General features: G+C 44.3%; 1 protein-coding gene across 8 annotated transcripts in view; it reads right to left on the minus strand.

Moving 5' to 3' along the window:
• Positions 1-19,431, minus strand: part of LOC106676623 (NACHT, LRR and PYD domains-containing protein 12) — a 198,102-nt gene that overhangs the window by 169,617 nt on the left and 9,054 nt on the right. For 2 of the 8 annotated variants that reach the window (XM_076879394.1, XM_076879409.1), the window contains exons 4-9: positions 13,295-13,413; positions 11,312-13,193; positions 9,402-9,575; positions 7,555-7,731; positions 1,901-2,074; positions 909-1,076 (exon numbers count right to left, since the gene is read on the minus strand). The exons of 1 other annotated variant lie outside the window; for it this stretch is intronic. In XM_076879394.1, coding sequence (XP_076735509.1) covers positions 909-1,076; positions 1,901-2,074; positions 7,555-7,731; positions 9,402-9,575; positions 11,312-13,193; positions 13,295-13,413 — 2,694 coding nt within the window. The remainder of the gene's footprint in view (positions 1-908; positions 1,077-1,900; positions 2,075-7,554; positions 7,732-9,401; positions 9,576-11,311; positions 13,194-13,294; positions 13,414-19,431) is intronic. 5 more of the 8 variants (XM_076879404.1, XM_076879389.1, XM_076879412.1 and 2 more) reach the window with 4 other exon arrangements.

Raw genomic sequence — 19,431 nt, forward strand, 5'->3', positions numbered from 1 at the left:
TTTTGTTTGTCTGATAGCTTTTATTTATAAAATAAATCTGACATTTCAAACAGTTACTCGCTACTTGAGTAGTCTTTTCACCAAGTACTTTTTTACTCTTACTTGAGTAACTTTTTTGACGACTATTTTTCACTTTTACTTGAGTAATAAGATTTTAAAGTAATGCTACTTTTACTTGAGTACATTTTTTGGCTACTCGACCCACCTCTGGTTAAGTGTCCTGTGGCACTCAGTGATGATGGTGCTGTGGCCCCACCACCTCCACCTCTTTGTAAAGGAACTAACTGTAATCTGAAGCTTCTAATGGAACTAAGACTTCCTCCACTAGGTGGCAGTGTCTGATGAGAAAGTGTTAGTGGAGCTGGCCTGGAGTCAGAAACAGGAAGATGCAGGATTTGGGCTGAAATGGGGAAAAGTGGTTGGCACTAGTGCCTTAGAGCAAGAAGGTTGTAGGTTGAAGCTTGTTGGCCTTTCTGTGGAGGCTGGATGTTCTCCCACAGTCCAATGAAATGCTGCTTAGGTTCATTGGTGCTTCTACATTGGCTGTAGGTGTGGATGTGAGAGAGTGCTTCTCTGTCTGCTGGCCCTGTGATGGACTCACCTGTGCAGGTGGACCACGCCTCTTGCCCTGTGACAGCTGGGGCACAGGCTGCAGCCCTGTGAGCCTAAGCTGAATAAACAGTTAGCAAGAATGATCCATAGATGGCCTGAAATCCCCCAGTTAGCAGTTTGGTAGATAGCTATGACATGCTGATCCCATCCAGCAGCTGGATTCTACCTGTAAGCTGATCCCTGCTGAGCCAAAGCACTTTTTCATATACAAATTACAACCTTAAATAGAAACCTGTCGGTCAGCATCTTATTAGCCTGCTGTTTATTGTTAGCACAACTAAAATGTGGTGACTGACCCCAGAATTTGAAGTCGACATTCTGGACTCTTCAGAAAACCCCACAGTGGCTTCACTCCTGAATCCTGCAGGTCGTTTCCACTCAGGTGCAGCTCCGTCAGATGGGAGGGGTTGGAGCTCAGTGCTGAGACAAAAGCGCTGATCTCTGACAGACTGCAGTTGACCAGTCTGAATAAAGAATGAAAGATGTAAGTTTACTAGACGAAGTGAGCTTGTAATCATTCAGTGTTTCATCATCTGCTCAGAGCTGAAGGAGGTTCAGAATGTAGACCTTCTCATTAATCGGTAACACGATAGTGTTTCAGGGCCACTGAACAGAAACAACAACATCTAGGGGATTGGTCAGGGGTGGAAAACTCTGAGGAAAGTTGTAAAGAAACTATCTTAACTCTTGTGATCAAGTCATACAAAATGTTATCTCCAACACCTTTTTCAGATTGTGACGTAAAGGACCCATGGCACAGCTTTGCATGCACTTGAATGTTTATCAGGTGGTTTAAGGGACCCCAGCTAGGCAGCTTTCGACTGTTTTAAAGTCTCTTTGTGCTGGTTTACATCTTTGGTAAATGGACTTGTTTTTATATAGAGCTTTTTATAATCCAGCTGAGCGCTCAAAGCATATTTATACAACTTGCCTCATTCACTGACTCATCAAAGCACTTTTTTCTATGCTTTTCCTACACAAGTGCTTTTTATCTAACATTCACACACATTCATACTCCGATGGATGCATCTTGCCCAACATTAGGTATGCAAACTGGAGCAGACGGGCATCGAACCACCACCCCTCTGATTAGTAGCTGCTCTACCTCCTGACACCTGAGCCTAGGAGCTTTGCTTTCTATTGTCAGGTTTGTGTTCACACCGAAATAGTAAGAGAAAGATCGTGTGTGTCCTCAGTGTAGGATTTATGTTGGTGTGTGGGACTGTAGCCTCAGGCTTAAATTGTTAAATGTAATTATGAGAAAGTGCCACTGTTACTCTATACTGACCTCAGGATGTTCAATCTACAGTCTGGACTCTCTAGGAAAAGATTGAGCTGCTTCATATGCAAAGCCCCCAGGTTGTTTTCACCCAGGTCCAGATGTGTCAGGTGGGAGGGGTTGGTCTTCAGAGCCGCAACCAGATCACCACAGATGGTTTCTGACAAACTGCATCCACACAATCTGAATAAAGAACAAAACATGAAGATAAATTCCTAATTCGTTCACATCTGTACTCATCAGGGAGATTCTCTCAAACATGATCAGACACACTCATCATTCTGTTGTTGTAAAACAAGGTCAAAGTCGAGATAAACTTTCTTATTCCCGGGGGGCAGTTTGCCTCGCAGCCAGCAGCACGTCACCTTCACACCACACAAACCGCCAACAACACAGAATCACGTAAAAGAATTGAAAACGTTAGTAGAACTTAAATCTATTTGTTCATCGTCACATCAGTCTGCTGCTGACATCAAGTCAAATCAAAGCTTAGATACAAACAGCAGGCAGCTCAGACACGAAACATACTCCAAACAGCTGAACACATGATCTAATATTAGAGTAATCACAATGTGTTTGTCTTCTACAACAAAAAGCTTTGACTCAGTCTGAATAAAGAAAATATAGTCTCAATAAAAATCTAATCAAATGTTTTCCTTTAATCTCTGTTTTAAAGAAATTCAGAGATTTGTGACTTCATCACAGTCCTGCTTCATCTCACTGCTACCTTTAACTCGGTAGATCTTGACATCTTAAGACTTCATGATCCAGTTAGTTTAACAGATAAGGTTGTAGACTGGTTTCCATTATACCCAAAGGGGAGACATTTCTAAGTTTCAACAAGTAGTTTTAGATGTAATGAAAAACACAATGAGGGTTCCTTAAGGTCTTTTGGTCAGTTACTGTTTAACTTCTATTTGTTTCTGCTTATTGCTAGTTGTTAAAAGTAATACGATCATAAAGAATCAACATAATCTGCCACTTAAATGAAGAGGATACACAGTGATACTTGTGACTTTCCTCTAACAATCCAACTCCTTCTTAGGAAATAAGGTGCACTGATAACATTAGCTGATGGAGCTCAGGAAACAAAAACGTGTTGTCTGTCCAAAAGGTTAGAGACAGAAACTTTGTTCATATCATCCCTGTCTCTGAAACAAGTCTTTAATAATCATATTGAAATGGTTACCAGAACTGCTTTCTGCCATGGAAAATATATCAATGCGTTTACACTGAGCAGGTAAGAGTACTGTAAAGCTCTACTTGCATGAATAACATTTTTGTTGTTGGTTTTGTTCAATTATGTTTAAGCTTCTGCTTCAGAGATATTCTCTGAAATGTTGGACAAACCTTTCAGAGTTTTCTTGATAAAGCAGATATCCTGGGGAGCTCTGTATCAGAGGGAGCTGGAGGAACAAACAGATCCTGGATCAGTTTAAACTGTTAAAGGCTGCTCCTCAGGAGCTCGACCGCTCTACACTCTCAACACTGAACATCCAGAGGTGGTCATTTAAGTGCTGAGGGCCAAACTGCTCCAGTAACAGACTCTCAGTGTTGGACTGAAACTGCAGGACAAATGCAGACTTACTGTGCTGCTGCTGTTTGTACATCAGAATTAATTAACATCATCGTTAATGTTCTTTCAGGACCATCATGAAACTGACCAATCACCTAGCTCTGATGTCATGGTTTGGCCAAAGGAAGCAGTAGGAGAAGTTGGCCTTCAGCTCTTTGTGGCAGAAACACTTTAGAGCAGAGACGCTCACAGAAGTTATTTGAGTTTTTTCCATATCTTTCATTTCCAGTTTGTTCGGGTTCAGACAGAATTATTCACTTAGATTTAGGTTAGTTGTAGTCATGACGACACATTTCTTACATGTCAGTACTACTGAGGGTGGCTTGTCCATCTGTGCACACACAGTACTACCAAACTCCACTCTAAACACTTTGTAGGAATCATCAGTACTGTTTCTCAGGTTAGCTTCAGGTTAGCCATGTAGCATTTCTCCAGTCTTTTTTTGTCGACTCTACACATTAAAGGAGGAACAGCTGTTAACCTTATCTTTACCTGCGTCACTCTCATCGCATTATTCTCATCCTGTGTGACTGGATTAATCTGATTTGGACTAACAACACAGACTTTACCATGAAGATCCTCAGTGTGGATCAGTATAATATCAGCCTGAGTCCTGCTGAAAGTATAACAGCAGTTGTTGAAATCAAAATGCAGAAATCATAGGGTGTGATAACAAAGGTAAGGCAACCATTTAAAGCAATTCTTTGGAAGGAGGAGTCACAATGATGACAGCACTGTCAGTAGTAGACAAAGGTGGCAAAAGTACCGACGTTCCTTGCTTAAATAGAAGTACAGATACTAGAAAGTACTAAAAAGTACTGGCTCTAAAATGCACTCAAAGTAGAAAAGTAAAAGTAGCTCCTTGAAGAACATTTCTACCACCTCTTTTTATTGAAATATTGCTAACCGAACCTTATACTGCATTACTGTGATAGAATAGAAACTTTATTTGAGTCTAAACTTTAATTCTAATAAAGGAATTATATTTCACAATGATTTCAGTTGAGAGGGTCAGTAGATTTTCTCAGTGTCCCAGCTGTGATCAGGCTGTGACCTGAATTCACAATGTCAGCACAACTTTCACATCATGCCAAAAGATGGCGCCGGTGTGTATGGCACGCCATCCTCGTCTGCGCCTTGGCTTAGTACTCCTTATTGTTTTGCATTTGGTTTTATGCTCACTAGGTGGCTGTGCACTAATAACTTACGACAGACATATGCTTTTGAATCTCCGATTCTCTTACTCCCATCGCCCGGATCCATGTTGGACCCTGGGTGATGCCACCCCTCTATGGCCAGACTCCCTCACCAGTATGTCCTGCCTACCTCACTCCAACCTGCACAGGAAACGTTACAGGAAACGGGGTAAAAGGAGTGGTTTTCGCGTCTGTTTTAAGGCTTACCTCAAAGCCAAGGTTACGGATTATCCATATGCAAGCCGGGATATTCTACGCTTTATCCCCTCCTGCAGAGGCCGCCCTGATGCTAAACTGCTGAGCCACCGCTGGATCTGCCCCGCTGGTTTTCAAACCTACCCAGCCCTTCCAGTGGCTTGCCTCCCTGTTCGGTCCTGGATAACATCTTCCGGTCGTGGCATCCATCACAACAACCTCAGCGTCACATGGATGGCTTTATTTAATGTCAGGTGGCTGGCGAACAAGGCTTTTCTTTTAAATGACTTTTTCCTCGCCGCGGGACTGGACGTTTTACTCCTGACGGAGACGTGGACTTGTCCCGGTGAGTTCATCCCCTTCTCTGAGCTTCTCCCTGCAGACTGTGTCTTTTGTAGCTCGCCGAGGCTCACTGGCAGAGGTGGTGGCTTAGCTTCGGTTTTTAAAAACAAAGTTTGGCTGCTACCCTCCCTACCTACCCTAGCTTTGAAGCACAGCTACTGGAGACGACTGACTCTTTGACTACTCGGTGTGTTGTGGTCTATCGTCCGCCTAAATACAACAAGACTTTCATCTCTGAACTCGCTGACATTTTAGGATCTGTTCTTTTTCAATATGGCTGTGTTCTTATTACTGGTGATTTTAATATACATGTCTGCTGTAAGAACGACCCATTATCTAAAGATTTTCTTGCATTAACTGAATCTTTTAACCTCATTCAGTGGGTTAATGAACCAACCCAAGGCAAGGGTATGATGCTAAAGGCCATACCCTTGACCTGGTCTTCTCATATGGCTTGGACATTTGCATCAAGGATATAAACAATGCTGGGTTCTCTGACCACTCCCCGGTCATCTTTGATGTTGACTTAGGTAATACTGAACTGCACCTTGAGGCCCTCCTTCGCCCTATGCGTACAGTTAATGCTGAAACTGTGGCAAATTTTTCTGCTTCTTTTTTGAATTCTGCATCCACTACATTTGATTGTTCTGCCTCTCGGTCATCTCTGAGGACTTTGCCAACACCATATGCTCCTCTATCCTTGACACTGTTGCACCTATTAAAATGAAGCGCCCTAGAACTTATTCTCAATGTTGGTTAAACAACTCTACACGTGCCTTACGATGTGTGTGTCGCCGCGATGAGAGGAGGTGGAGAAAAGATAAACTCCAGTTATCTTATGAAATCCTACGTGGATAAGAACGACATTAATGATAAATTCCAGTCTGCCTTCAAACCACATCATAGCACTGAAACAGCGTTGCTTAGAGTCCTTAACGATCTTCTTCTAATTGCTGATAATGGACGCTCTGCGGTCCTAGTTTTATTGGATTCATCCTCGGCCTTCGATATGGATCACAACATCTTATTAGCGAGGCTTGAGCACACTGTAGGCATTAAAGGTGTTGCCCTTGATTGGTTTAAATCATACCTCTCCAATAGGTTCTTCTCTGTCAACCTGGGCACTTGCTCTTCCTCCGCTGCACCTGTCTGCTGTGGCGTGCCTCAAGGATCTGTGTTGGGCCCTATTCCTTTCTCACTGTATATGCTCCCTCTAAGCGCAATCTTTGAGAAATACCGCACCGCTTTCCACTGCTATGCTGACGATATACAGATCTACTTTGAACTAAATGATGATCTTGCTTTGTCCTTACACTGTTTCCAAGAGTGAATGCGCGAGGTCAAAGAATGGCTCCTAGCAAACTCTCTTATCCTAAATGACAAGAAAACTGAAATCGTGGTGTTTGGCAGCAACGTTCCTCGTGGCCAACTTCGTGATGCCTTTGGTTCCCTTACCAGCTCCCTTTCTGACACTGTTAGCAATCTGGGCGTGTTGCTTGACAGCTCGTTAAACTCGATAAACAAGTGTCTGCTGTAGTTAGATCTAGTTTCTACCAACTCCGTCTCATCTCTAATTCTAGGCAGTATGTTCTGCATAAGGACCTGGAAAAGCTCATCCACACCTTTGTGACCTCAAGGTTGGATTACTGCAACTCACTTTATTTTGGTCTTCATTCTGCCCTCCTTCATAGACTGCAAAAGGACCAAAATGCTGCGGCATGCATTCTGACCAGAAATGGGAAGTTTGCCTGTATCACCCCTGTTCTAGCTGACCTGCATTGGCTACCCAATAAATACCGCATCCAATTTAAAATACTGCTGCTTACGTTTAAAATTACCAACAACACAGCACCGAGCTACCTTAAGGAACTCCTTAAATCGTATGTTCCTGCCAGAGAATTAGGATCGTCTGCTCAGTTACTCTTGGTGCAGCCTGGATCTCGGCTGAAGTCTAGAGGTGACCTTTGCCCTGGCTTCACCAGAGTTGTGGAATAACCTTCCGATTGTGATCCGGGCGTCCGATTCCATCCAATCTTTTAAATCACGGTTAAAAACCTATTTGTTTAATCTCGCCTTTCCTGCTTGTTAATGCTCGCACCTGACTTTTACACTGACCCTATTTTTCCTTTATACATATTTTTAATGCCTTGTGCTTTTATTATATTTTATATTACCCCTGTGTATTAGTGGCATTGACCTGTATATTACATTATAATACTCGTGCCACTTCTCTGTCTCTTATGTTAAGCACTTTGGTATACCGCTGTAATGTGTATTTAAATGTGCTCATAAATAAAGATGATTGTTGTTGTTGTTGTTATTCATCTCAGCACAACTAAAACATGCTGACTGACCTCAGAGTTTCAAGTTTACATCCTGGACTCTCCAGAAAACCACACAGATGCTTCACTCCTGAATCCTGCAGGTAGTTGTTCTTACTCAGGTCCAGCTCTCTCAGATGGGAGGGGTTGGACTTCAGTGCTGCTGCTAGATAATCACAGCTGATCTCTGACAAACCACAGTCCTCCAATCTGTATAAAGAATGAAAGATGTAAGTTTATTAGACAAAGAGCTTGAAATCATTCAGTGTTTCATCATCTGTTCAGAGCTGAAGGAGGTTCAGAATGTAGAAGTTTAGAAAATGGAAACTCCAAACAGCTGAAGCCAACAGGAAGCAGCTTCAAACAAACACAACAAGAGAAAAAACTGAATGTTTCACATTAAAGTCGTACATTTCTCATAAAAACAGGACAAAGACTTGAAAAAGTCGTGTTTTCCTTTAAAGGTGAAGCGTGAAGAAAAAAGAAACTTATTTGAAGTCTAACATCTCCCAGTCACATTATTAAAGCAGACAAACTACAAGCTCATTTTCATTCCAACAAGTCATCTTCTGACCTGGACTAACAACACTGGTCTCTATGTGCAGCTGGCTGTGAGACCAGTGCTCAGGGAGCGTCTACAAAGTGCAACACTGAAAGAACATCACACACTCATTTGCTTCCAGCACACAAACATCTACTGTCATCATTGTCACCAAACTCTGTGGATCCTTTATTGCAAATTCAAATGGGATCAAATGGTCAGACAAAAGAGGCTTATGAGGAAATATGATGAAATGTTGTGTATTAGCAGCAAGTTATTGAATCTTTTTCCTCAGAAACCAAAAAAAATGATTGACAAACATGTTTTGACAAACTCAGTGTTGGACTTGGATCAGCAGGATAAGCTGATGTTCAGAGTCCTTTCTCTGACTGGGCTCCATGGAAACACTGCGACTGGTCCCAGCTGCCTGCTTTCTGTAGTCCAACAGAGTCCTTTCTCTTCTCCAGCTTCTGTTTGAAATCCTCTCACAGTCTCTGAGTCCTGCTTTGCTGTCATGTTTGGGCCTGTGTTGGGCTGCTCTGTGTTCCTCTGCTTTAACACACCTCACCACAGCAGCTGTGTGGGTCGTCTCTGTAGCAGCCAGATCAGCTTCTGATACATGAACATCATCACAGCTCCTAACTTCACCTTCATTAGCTTTGACATTCATGTCTTTCTTTTCTCTCTGTTTCCACACAAGCTCAAAGTCTCTGCAGCCTGTTTTTATCTGCTATCATCAGATCTTCATCATCCTCATTCACATCCCTCACACACTCTATAGCAGGGGTCCCCAATCCCAGTCCACGAGGGCTGATGTCCCTGCATGTGTCCTTGATCCATCACAGCTGATTTAAATGGATAAATTACCTTCTCAACATGTCTTGAAGTTCTTCAGAGGCCTGCTAATGACCTAATCATGTGATTCAGGTGTGTTGACCCAGGGTGAGATCTAAAACCTGCAGGGACACCGGCCCTCATGGACTGGGATTGAGGACCCCTGGTCTACAGCCTCATCAGTGCTGACTTCATCTTCACTGACTGATGGAGCACGACATGAACCTGTGGAGGCTGAAACACTGTCCTGTCAAACATCTCCCCGTCACCACTCCACCTCTGTCAGCCTTTAAATGAACCCTGCTCAAGTCTGTTACTTGTATTTGGAGCCAAAAGGAAAAACTGTTGTTCAGTCGTTTGGAAAGACACAACTTTTCTGAAAGCACTCAAACTTCTTCACATTTGTCTCCAGACACATCCTGAACATTTAGGAACTAAAGAAAGTTTCAAACATCAAAGACCTGAAATATAGAAAAACAACAACAGCTGCAGTCAGTGAACTCACCTCAGAGTCTCCAGTCGACAGTTTGGACTCTCCAGTCCAGCACACAGAAGCTTCATCCATGAATCCTGCAGGTTGTTCTCGCTCATGTCCAGCTCTGTCAGATGGGAGGGGTTGGACTTCAGAGCTGAGGCCACAACTTCACAGTGAGACTCTGAGAGTCCACACTGAGTCAGTCTGTGATGATAGAAAATATAAAATGTGTTATTATAAAAGCAGAAAATCTGCATTATAAACACAGACTGAATGTATATGAAGACAAAACAGAGTGAGGTCATAATCTGATGAACATCTGCTCTTCACATCTGTGCTTCAGCTCCTCTTACTGTGTTTGACATGACACAGTGATTGAGTCTCTCTCAGACCTGCAGACTTTTAATGAGAATCTTTGTTTGGCTTTAATCTGCAGATGAAGGAGGAAGATGGTGTCACATTTAGGCTTCCATAATGTCCACAGTCTGTCACTGAGATCTGATCCAGAGTCAGAGTGAAGACACACATTTGGACTGTTTCCTGTTTTGAACATTTGAATGAGTTGAGCTCAGTGAAGAGTTCCAGCTGGAAAGATGATCTCTGTTTGCTACCTGCTGTCAGGTACGACTGTTCACGTCCACACGCAGGAAAAACCTGCTGACTGTTACCAAACGGAGCAGAAATCTCATCACTGGACAATAATGATGAACTCACAGCTGCTGATATCAGAGCTGATTTCACTTATATGTTGTTATAACCTGACATGGATCAGTTCGTCTTTGATTGGTCTGTGAAGGTCACTGTTTCCATTGGACCTGAGTGACGTACAAAGACAGAGAGGGAGAGAGAGGAGAGAGAGGATGGAGACAGCAAAGAGAGAGCAACACAAACAGGTGACCAAGGTCAGCAACCAATCAGAGAGCTTCTGTTTGACCCAGTCACTGATGATGACTGCACATAACCAAGCAGTGTGTTACTCTGATATCAAACATGGATCCTGCTCTTATAATAATGATGATCAGATGATGTTATTGTGTTATTTTGTAGCTGAATACGATGTTTGTGTGATTATCAGTGAAAGAAGCAGTGAGGAGGATGGAGAGAGAGAGAGGACAGAGGCTGAAGTTAGAAACACTAAAAGGATTTTTCATGGATTTCATGGATGGTTTGATTTCCAGCAGGACACTTAAACATGTCAGTGGACGTCCTAAAGAACATATTCACTGATGTGAAACGTGTCATTGAACAGGATCAATATCAGTGGAAACAGGGACGACATTTCAGCAGCAACAACTAAACACTGAACAATGAGCTCTGTGATTAATGAGGACATGAAGTCAGACATTAGGAGCAGCAGCAGGAATGAGAGTGAATCCATGAGCTGCTGTCACATCAGCGTTAGCTCACACATCTGACACATGTTCTGATGTCTGCAGAGTCTTCTCACTCAGTTTGTCCCACTGTGGGCAGAGCACAGCTGGTTCACCTCTGAGCCCCACTCTGAACCACAGCTCTGTCACTCATCAGGACATCACACTGAACCAGAGTCTTCCTCAGCACCTTCATCCTCACTCCCCATGTTTGTGCCACTAAACTCTGTGTCTGTAGTTCTGTCTGTAACATCAGAGTTCACTACAAAGAAGCTCTCCACAGATTCTTATTTCTGTCTAACAGCAGCGTCTGAATGACCAACAGCAGCAGATTAAAATACTGCCCCCTAATGACACCACACAGGTACTACATGTAGATGTGAGTCTACAACACACAGCGTACGACTACCAAAGCAGCATCATGCTGAGTGCACACACACATTTCTGATCAACACAAAATATTATTTTATCTGAGAAACTACTGAGAGTCGTTTAGTGCTGTGTGTATCTGAAGAACTAAACTACTGATCAACACTGATCAATGATGTTAATGATCACATCTGGACTCACCGAGCCTTTCTGCAGTTCCTCACAGCTGGAATCAGTCTCAGTCGTCCCCTCCATGATGTGTTGTACTTCTGCAGGTCCAACTCATCCAGAACCTCCTCTGACATCTGCAGCATGAAGGCCAGAGCTGAGCAGTGGATCTCAGAGAGTTTCTCTGATCTGTTCTCTGACTTCAGGAACTCTTGGATCTCCTGATGTACTGAGAGGTCGTTCATCTCCATCAGACAGTGGAAGATGTTGATGCTTCTGTCAGGAGAGATTTCATCATCATCATCATCAACATCATCTTCACTGTTCATCTCCTTCAGATTGTTGATGACACTCTGGATGGTTTCTGGACTGATCTCTGTCTGACCCAGCAGACCTGCTAAGAGTCTCTGGTTGGACTCCAGACAGAGGCCATGAAGGAAGCGGACAAACAGGTCCAGGTGGCCATTTTTACTCTGGAGGGATTTCTCCATGGCTCTGTTCAGGAAAACATCCAGAGATTTGAAATTTCTTCCATTTCTACGACCAAACCCATCAAAATCAAAAACACCACCGAGCTCTAAGTTACTCAGCTCATTCCAGTCTGTGCTCAAAAAGTCCTTCACCACCTCAGTCTTCCTGTTGGTGAGACAGTGGAACTTGTAGACAGCAGCCAGAAACTCCTGGATGCTCAGATGAACAAAGCAGTAGACTGGTTTCTGGAAGATCACACACTCTCTTGTGAAGATCTCTGTACAAACTCCTGAGTACACCGAGGCCTCTGTCACATCCAGACCACACTGCTCCAGGTCTTCTTGGTAGAACATGATGTTTCCTTTCTCCAGATGTTCAAACGCCAGCCTCCCCAGCTTCAGAAGAACTTCCCTGTCAGCCTCCGTCAGCTCCTGTGGACTCGTCTCATGTCCCTCATGGTACTTGTTCTTCTTCCTCTTTGTCTGAACCAGCAGGAAGTGTGAGTACATGTCAGTCAGGGTCTTGGGCAGCTCTCCTCTCTGCTCTGTAGTCAACATGTGCTCCAGAACTGTAGCAGTGATCCAGCAGAAGACTGGGATGCTACACATGATGTGGAGGCTCCTGGATGTCTTCATGTGGGAGATGATTCTGCTGGACAGCTCTTCATCACTGAATCTCCTCCTGAAGTACTCCTCCTTCTGGGCGTCAGTGAAGCCTCGTACTTCTGTTAGCCTGTCAACACATGTAGGAGGGATCTGATTGGCTGCTGCGGGTCGGGAAGTTATCCAGACGAGAGCCGAGGGAAGCAGATTCCCCTGGATGAGGTTTGTCAGCAGCTGGCTGACTGATGACTTCTGTGTGACATCAGACAGCAGCTTCCTGTTGGTGAAATCCAATGAAAGTCTGCTTTCATCCAGGCCGTCAAAGATGAACAGAAGCTGAGAGACAGCCAGCTTCTCTGCTGAGACCTTCTGTAGTGTTGGATGGAAAACATGGAGCAGCTCCAGAAGACTGTACTGCTCATCTCTGATCAGGTTCAGCTCCCTGAATGAAAGCAGAACCACCACACTGACATGTTGGTTCTCCAAGCCCTCTGCCCAGTCCAGAGTGAACTTCTGCACTGAGAAGGTTTTTCCAACACCAGCCACGCCGTTGGTCAGAACCACTCTGATGGGTCTCTGTTGGTCAGGTAAGGCTTTAAAGATGTCCTGGCACCTGATTGGAGCGTCATGGAGGGCGTCCATCTTGGAAGCTGTCTCCAGCTGCCTCACCTCATGCTGGGTATGAACCTCTTCACTCTGTCCCTCTGTGATGTAGAGCTCAGTGTAGATGGTGTTGAGGAGGGTTCTACTTCCTGTTTCATCACTTCCTTCAGTCACACGTTCACATCTCCTCCTCAGACTGATCTTATGTTCATCTAAAACCTCCTGCAGACCAACATCTGCTGAAAGAACAGAAAGAAAACTCTTCAATGTCTGAACAACACAACACAAGAAGTCCAGTTTTCAGAAATGAGTCCATCAGCAGACAGATGTTCAGTCTTACTTTGTACACAGCTGCTCTGACTGGCTGTCTGCAGTCCAGCTCTGGATCTTTCTCCACACTGGGGACAGGACCAGTCTCCTGATGAAGCAGACTGGTCCCAGTATGAGCAGATGCACTGTCTGCAGAACCAGAAACATATCCAAGGTGAGCAGGTTCCCCTCCAGCATAAACTCTAAGCAGCTAAAACATGTATGAATGTAAACAGTGTCCCAGCTGTCAGCCACATTACAGATGTGGTTTCTGACAGCTGCCCCAGCTGCAGGATCAAACATCTTTGTCTTTGCTGCTTTGTTCTGATTGAACACAACATGTAGTTCTTGTCCCAGCTGAGCATTAGTTATGTAGCCTTTAGGAGCCGGCACAGGGAGAGGAGAAGTTATTACCATCAACCCACTGCTGACTCAGAGGGTCATGCAGTGGGACAACCATGTGTCCACTTTTATGTTAATCATTTAATTCATTAGTATATTTGTTATTTTCAGTGACTATGACGACTCCAAATTATTTTGGAAACATGACTAATTTCTGTAATCTATTACTTTGTGACAGGGACTGCACAGAAGGACAGAAACATGGAGCAACATCACAGGTGGAACTATTGCTGTCAGGTCAGGTGCTCCCCAGTTGCTTTGGGGACTTTTGCCCACTGCTGAGATGGAAGACAAACCGAGTGCACGGTGTCTTCATCGCTCCTGAACTTGACCAGCATTTGATTTCATCTTTGTTATTGTGGCAACATTGCTGGGGCCCGTAACATAATATCAAACCACACAAGGAAGGAGGAGAGGTAGGAAAGATTAAGGAAAGGACACAATCAAAGGGAACACTAACAAATCAGCTTCTGTACCATCTCTGGGTTCTCCTGGGGACCAGTCAGACCCTTTTTATAGATTTATTTATTATTCACGTGTGTGATTCTTCTATTTTCATTATCTTTGTCACATCTGTATTTTCAGACTTCCTCTCACTGCCTATATAAACATGGACCCTCCCACGACCCCCCTCCTAACAACACAAACCAAAGGAATAAATGACTTTCATAGAGCGTTATATAACTGTGTGTATGTTTATCTTTATTCATGCAGACCTGCTCTGATTATTCTCTTCATTCTCCAATGGACAAAAAGGTCTGTGCCAGACTTTGTAAAGCTGGAGAAATATTCACACATTAATTTAATCCCATAATGTAAAACTCATTAAACATGACTCTGACACCAGTCCCAGTAAAGGGGACGATGCACAAGCTCATGCTGACCAGGACAAGTTTTCCTCTGAGTTTAACTAATCAGACTTTTCTCTAAATCTTTCACAGCATCTCCTAAGTCCAGTCTCAGGAGTGAAGCTTCACCACAATCATGCTCACAGCTCCGGTCTCTGCTGATCAAACTACAACACTTATATTAGAACTACACTTCTAAATGTTGTCAAAGGAGCTTGCAAAGAAAAGCGTCTGGACTTCTTTAAGTTACTTGAAGACGTTTCACCTCTCATCCGAGAAGCTTCTTCAGTTCTAGGGTCAAATGGTGGAGAGTCCCAGATATAAACCTAGTGGGAGTTTCCCCCCACAGAGGGACAAAAGGACCCCTGATGATCCTCTAATCACCTGAGCCAAGGTGTGAAACTGGGTGTGGGTCCCAATCAGCCAGAGTTTCGGGTGAGCTCATTGTGAAACCTGGCCCCACCTTATCATGTGATTTCCTGAGATCAGGTGGCCCAGGATGTGAGTGGGCGTTAAGGCGTCTGGGAAGGATCTCAAAACTGGATTATAGATGGCAGAGAGTTGGTGTCGTAAACCCCGCCTCTGTTCAAAGATGGCCGCTCACAGTGGACATAGATGCTTCTTTCACTCCTCTTTCCAAACATCTGTCCTCTCTGTCCAAAATGTGAACATTGGCATCCTCAAAGAGTGACCTTTGACCTTTAGATGCAGATGGACTGCTGAGTCTTGTCCTGTGGAGGTGGCTCTTCTGTGTTGTGCCATGCGCTTGTGAAGTGGCTGTTTGGTCTCTCCAATGTAGAGGTCTGAGCATTCCTCGCTGCACTGTACAGCATACACCACATTGTTAAGTCTGTGTTTTGGCGTTTTATCTTTCGGGTGAACCAGTTTCTGTCTGAGCGTGTTGCTGGGTCTGAAATGCACTGGGATGTCATGCTTGGAGAAAACTCTCCTGAGTTTCTCTGATACACCAGCTACATAGGGGATGACAATGTTGTTGCGTCTGTCCTTCTTATCCTCCCTCGCTGGTGTCTGGTCTTCTTTTCTGTGCCTCTTTGCTGACTTTAAGAACGCCCATTTAGGATAGCCGCACGTTTTGAGTGCTTCCTTTACATGTGTGTGTTCCTTCTTTTTCCCTTCAGGCTTAGAGGGAACACGTTCTGCCCGGTGGTGTAGGGTCCTGATTACTCCAAGGTTGTGTTCCAGAGGGTGATGGGAGTCAAAGAGGAGGTACTGGTCCGTGTGTGTGGGCTTCCGGTAAACTTCGATGTTGAGGTTGCCGTTCTCTTCAATGTGCACGGCGCAGTCCAGGAAAGGCAAACAGTCGTCCTTTTTGTCTTCCCTGGTGAACTTGATGTTTTTATCCACAGCGTTAATGTGCGCAGTGAAGGATTCCACTTCTTGTGTCTTGATTTTGACCCAGGTGTCGTCCACATATCTGTACCAGTGGCTGGGTACTCTTCCTTTGAAAGAGCCAACGACACCAACTCTCTGCCATCAATAATCCAGTTTTGAGATCCTTCCCAGACGCCTTAACGCCCACTCACATCCTGAGCCATCTGACCTCAGGAATTCACATGATAAGGTGTGGCCAGGTTTCACAATGAGCTCACCCGAAACTCTGGCTGATTGGGACCCACACCCAGTTTCACACCTTGGCTCAGGCGATTAGAGGATCATCAGGGGTCCTTTTGTCCCTCTGTGGGGGGAAACTCCCACTAGGTTAATATCTGGGACTCTCCACCATTTGACCTTAGAACTGAAGAAGCTTCTCGGATGAGAGGTGAAACGTCTTCAAGCAACTTAAAGAAGTCCAGACGCTTTTCTTTGCAAGCTCCTTTGACTACGATGACCTGGATGACTGAGAACCTTCACAGACACTTCTAAATGTTATTTTAGGAAACTTTTCTGTCAAAGCTTCTTTTTGTTACTTTTATCATTCTTGTAATGAGTCATATGCATGAAGTGGATTAAAAGGAAATCAAACCAATCAGACAAAACTGTTTCAGGTGATCACTGCAGTCTTCTCCACCTATAAGATAAAAGTATGTGAAGCATCACCTGCTGTGACGTCTTTGTGCAGCAACTCTAAACATTTGTGTAACTGCTGATCGTTCACGTCAGTTTGAGTTAGTTGCTGCTTCTAAAACCGTTTCTTATTTTTCTCTGACGTCCCTCGTAAGAACGACTTGTTTGCTTTGTGTCACTTTCTCCTGAGACTCAGCTCAGAAACACTATACTGTCAAAAGTATTCAGTCTCCACTGAACCACAGACTTCAGGTGTGCCAGTCACAACCACAGGTGTATAAAACCTGGGCATGCAGGCTGCTGCTACAAACATCTGTGGAAGGATGACTCAGGAGCTCAGTGAACTACAGCGTATGACTGTGACAGGATGCTACCAGTGCAACGAGTCCAGGTGTGACTTTCCCCACTGCTACATGTTCCACTGTCACTGTTAGTGGAACAGCGATGAAGAGTTACGATCACAGAGTGGGGTCAGTGGATGCTGAGGGACACAGAGGTCGCCGACTTTCTGGAAATCACTACAGACGACCAAACTTCACATGGTGTTCAGATAGCGTCATGAAATGTGTTTCCATGGCAACCGAGCTGCACCAAGCTTTACATCATCAAGCACAATGAAAGCCTCTGATGGACTCTAGAGCATGGAGACGTGTTCTCTGGAGTGACCAATCACACGTCTCCATCGGGCCATCTGATAGGCTGATAGAGTCTGAGTTTGGTTGGTGGTTGCCTGGACAACAGTACTTAAATATAAAGTTCTCGTCAAACAGTGTCTGACCTCACAAATGGGCTTCAGGAAGAACGAGGGCCTGCATCCTTCGGCGGACGCATTTGTAGACCGATTACGTCACAGCAATTTGACAAAGGCTGTACAAATTTGAAGACTCCTCCAAGTGCGGCCGACAAACGCGTCCTTCTTTTCCCCAGATTTGAAGGATGGGACGGGTGTAAAACCTTTGTGGCCCAACCTGTCCCAGAATTCATAGCACGGCCCAGCGCAGCTTCCAACAATGGCGGCAGCTAGTTAGTTTTAATGTTACTCTTATTATTCTTTCTGGGTCACAAAATAAACGTTTAACATATTTTCAGGCGAGAATGTAGCTGTGTAAACCTCAAATATCTGCTCAGTTTATCAGGACACCGCATATTTTCAAAAGCGCTCCGACGTTTTCGGAGACGTCTGTTACCCACTAGCTCGATAGCTAGCCGGGGGCTAGGCTAACTAGAGCCGTGAGAACACCGGACTCCCGGCAAATCGTTTTCAAACCCACCGCCGTCTTTCCTACTCAGGTTAAACATGATATATGAGTCACTTAGATAACTTAAAATGTTATTGTTTGGCTTTTTTCAGTATTTTATTTGTTCCTGAGTAAATCGGTTTGGCTGAGATTAAAATTATAGTTTTTACACAGCTGAATAAACGTCAGACAGACAGCTGATTATCAGAAGTGTGAGATGCTCGAGAATATACTCCGGTGTCCTGTTATATTTTAGATAGCAAGGAGTTTATTAAACTTCACCCAAACAATCTGCAAATGTCATTAAAATTTAATAAACTATCATCTTGTCTTTATTTTTAGTTAGCACCTTAAACACTTAAAGCTGTAATGATGTGACCTGGTTTTCCTGAGACAGGAGGAACTGATGATGGCCTCCAGGGGTGGCAGAGGGAAGCCAGTGATGATTTGGGGGTGTTAATGACCCTCTCTGCAGCCTTCCTGTTCTCAGTCGTGGCCCCTGAGTACAAACAGCAGGCAGGAGGAGAGCACGCTCTCCAATGAGGAGGGTAGAAGGCCAGCAGCAGCTTCTGGTCCAGGTTATTCTTCCTCAGGACACAAAGGACGTGCAGCTGCTGACGGGCCTTTTACACCAGGGTGATGGTGTCATGAGAGGGCAGTGGAGCTGTCTGTGCCTCCTGCAGTCCATTATGACTTCTTTGGGTGATGTTCAGCTTCAGGTTATTCTCTGAGCATCGACGCGTTCTCTGCTAGGGCTGTTCGATACAACCATCTATGACGATATGTGGACGTCTATCGTTTCATATTATGCGCTATTGTTTGTTTCGTGGTGTCACAAAATAAACTGTTTATTTTTTCATCGTTTTGATGGTCACAAGTTCTCGCTTCCTCTCATATTTGAAATAACCACACTACAGGCAGGCAGGCGTAGTCATTAGCAACAACAATGGTAAATCCATCCGTTTGTTTATTTTCTACATAAACCTTTCACAATAAAGCTCAAGATTAGGGATGGGTACCGGTTCTGACATAAACGGTAGTAACCAGACCGAAAAGCAGCGCACATTTCGGTGCTTTATTTCGGTGCTTTTTTTTCCTGAGCTGTGATACACTTCTAGCCAATCATTTTACGTTTCCGAGGATAGTAGGCGGGGCCAGGTACGTACGTTCTTTTAGAGCAGAGCTACAGATTAAAATGTCCAAGGCGAAGCGGTCAAAAGTCTGGCTGTACTTCACAGCAAAAGATGCAAACTCAGCAGCAACAAGTGCTTTAAGCTGATACTGTGATACTGTCAAAGGAGGTAACACCTCGAATCTGATGAAACACCTGGCGACGCATAGCGTTTTTTTTAAAAGCCCAGAAATGCGCCGTATTTGATAGCTTGCTGCGAGACCTCACACCGAGCACGTCTACTGCGGGTGGGTTGCCTGTTATGCAACATCCCCCAAAAACCTGAAGAGGAGAGTCCTGGCCCCTAGCCCTGCCAGTGTAGCAGAAATGATGAGGATGATGATGCAGCAGCAGCCGTTCTTCTCTGCGTGAGTAGCTTCATGTTGTTCGTGTGTAATTTACGTTGAGTAGGCTAACCACGTTATTACATTAATGCATGTAAGGTGAACTAGCAAACATCATCATAGCTACATGCGGCTGTCCT

Source organism: Maylandia zebra, linkage group LG3 (assembly GCF_041146795.1).
Source record: "Maylandia zebra isolate NMK-2024a linkage group LG3, Mzebra_GT3a, whole genome shotgun sequence".
NCBI classification, from domain to species: domain Eukaryota; kingdom Metazoa; phylum Chordata; class Actinopteri; order Cichliformes; family Cichlidae; genus Maylandia; species Maylandia zebra.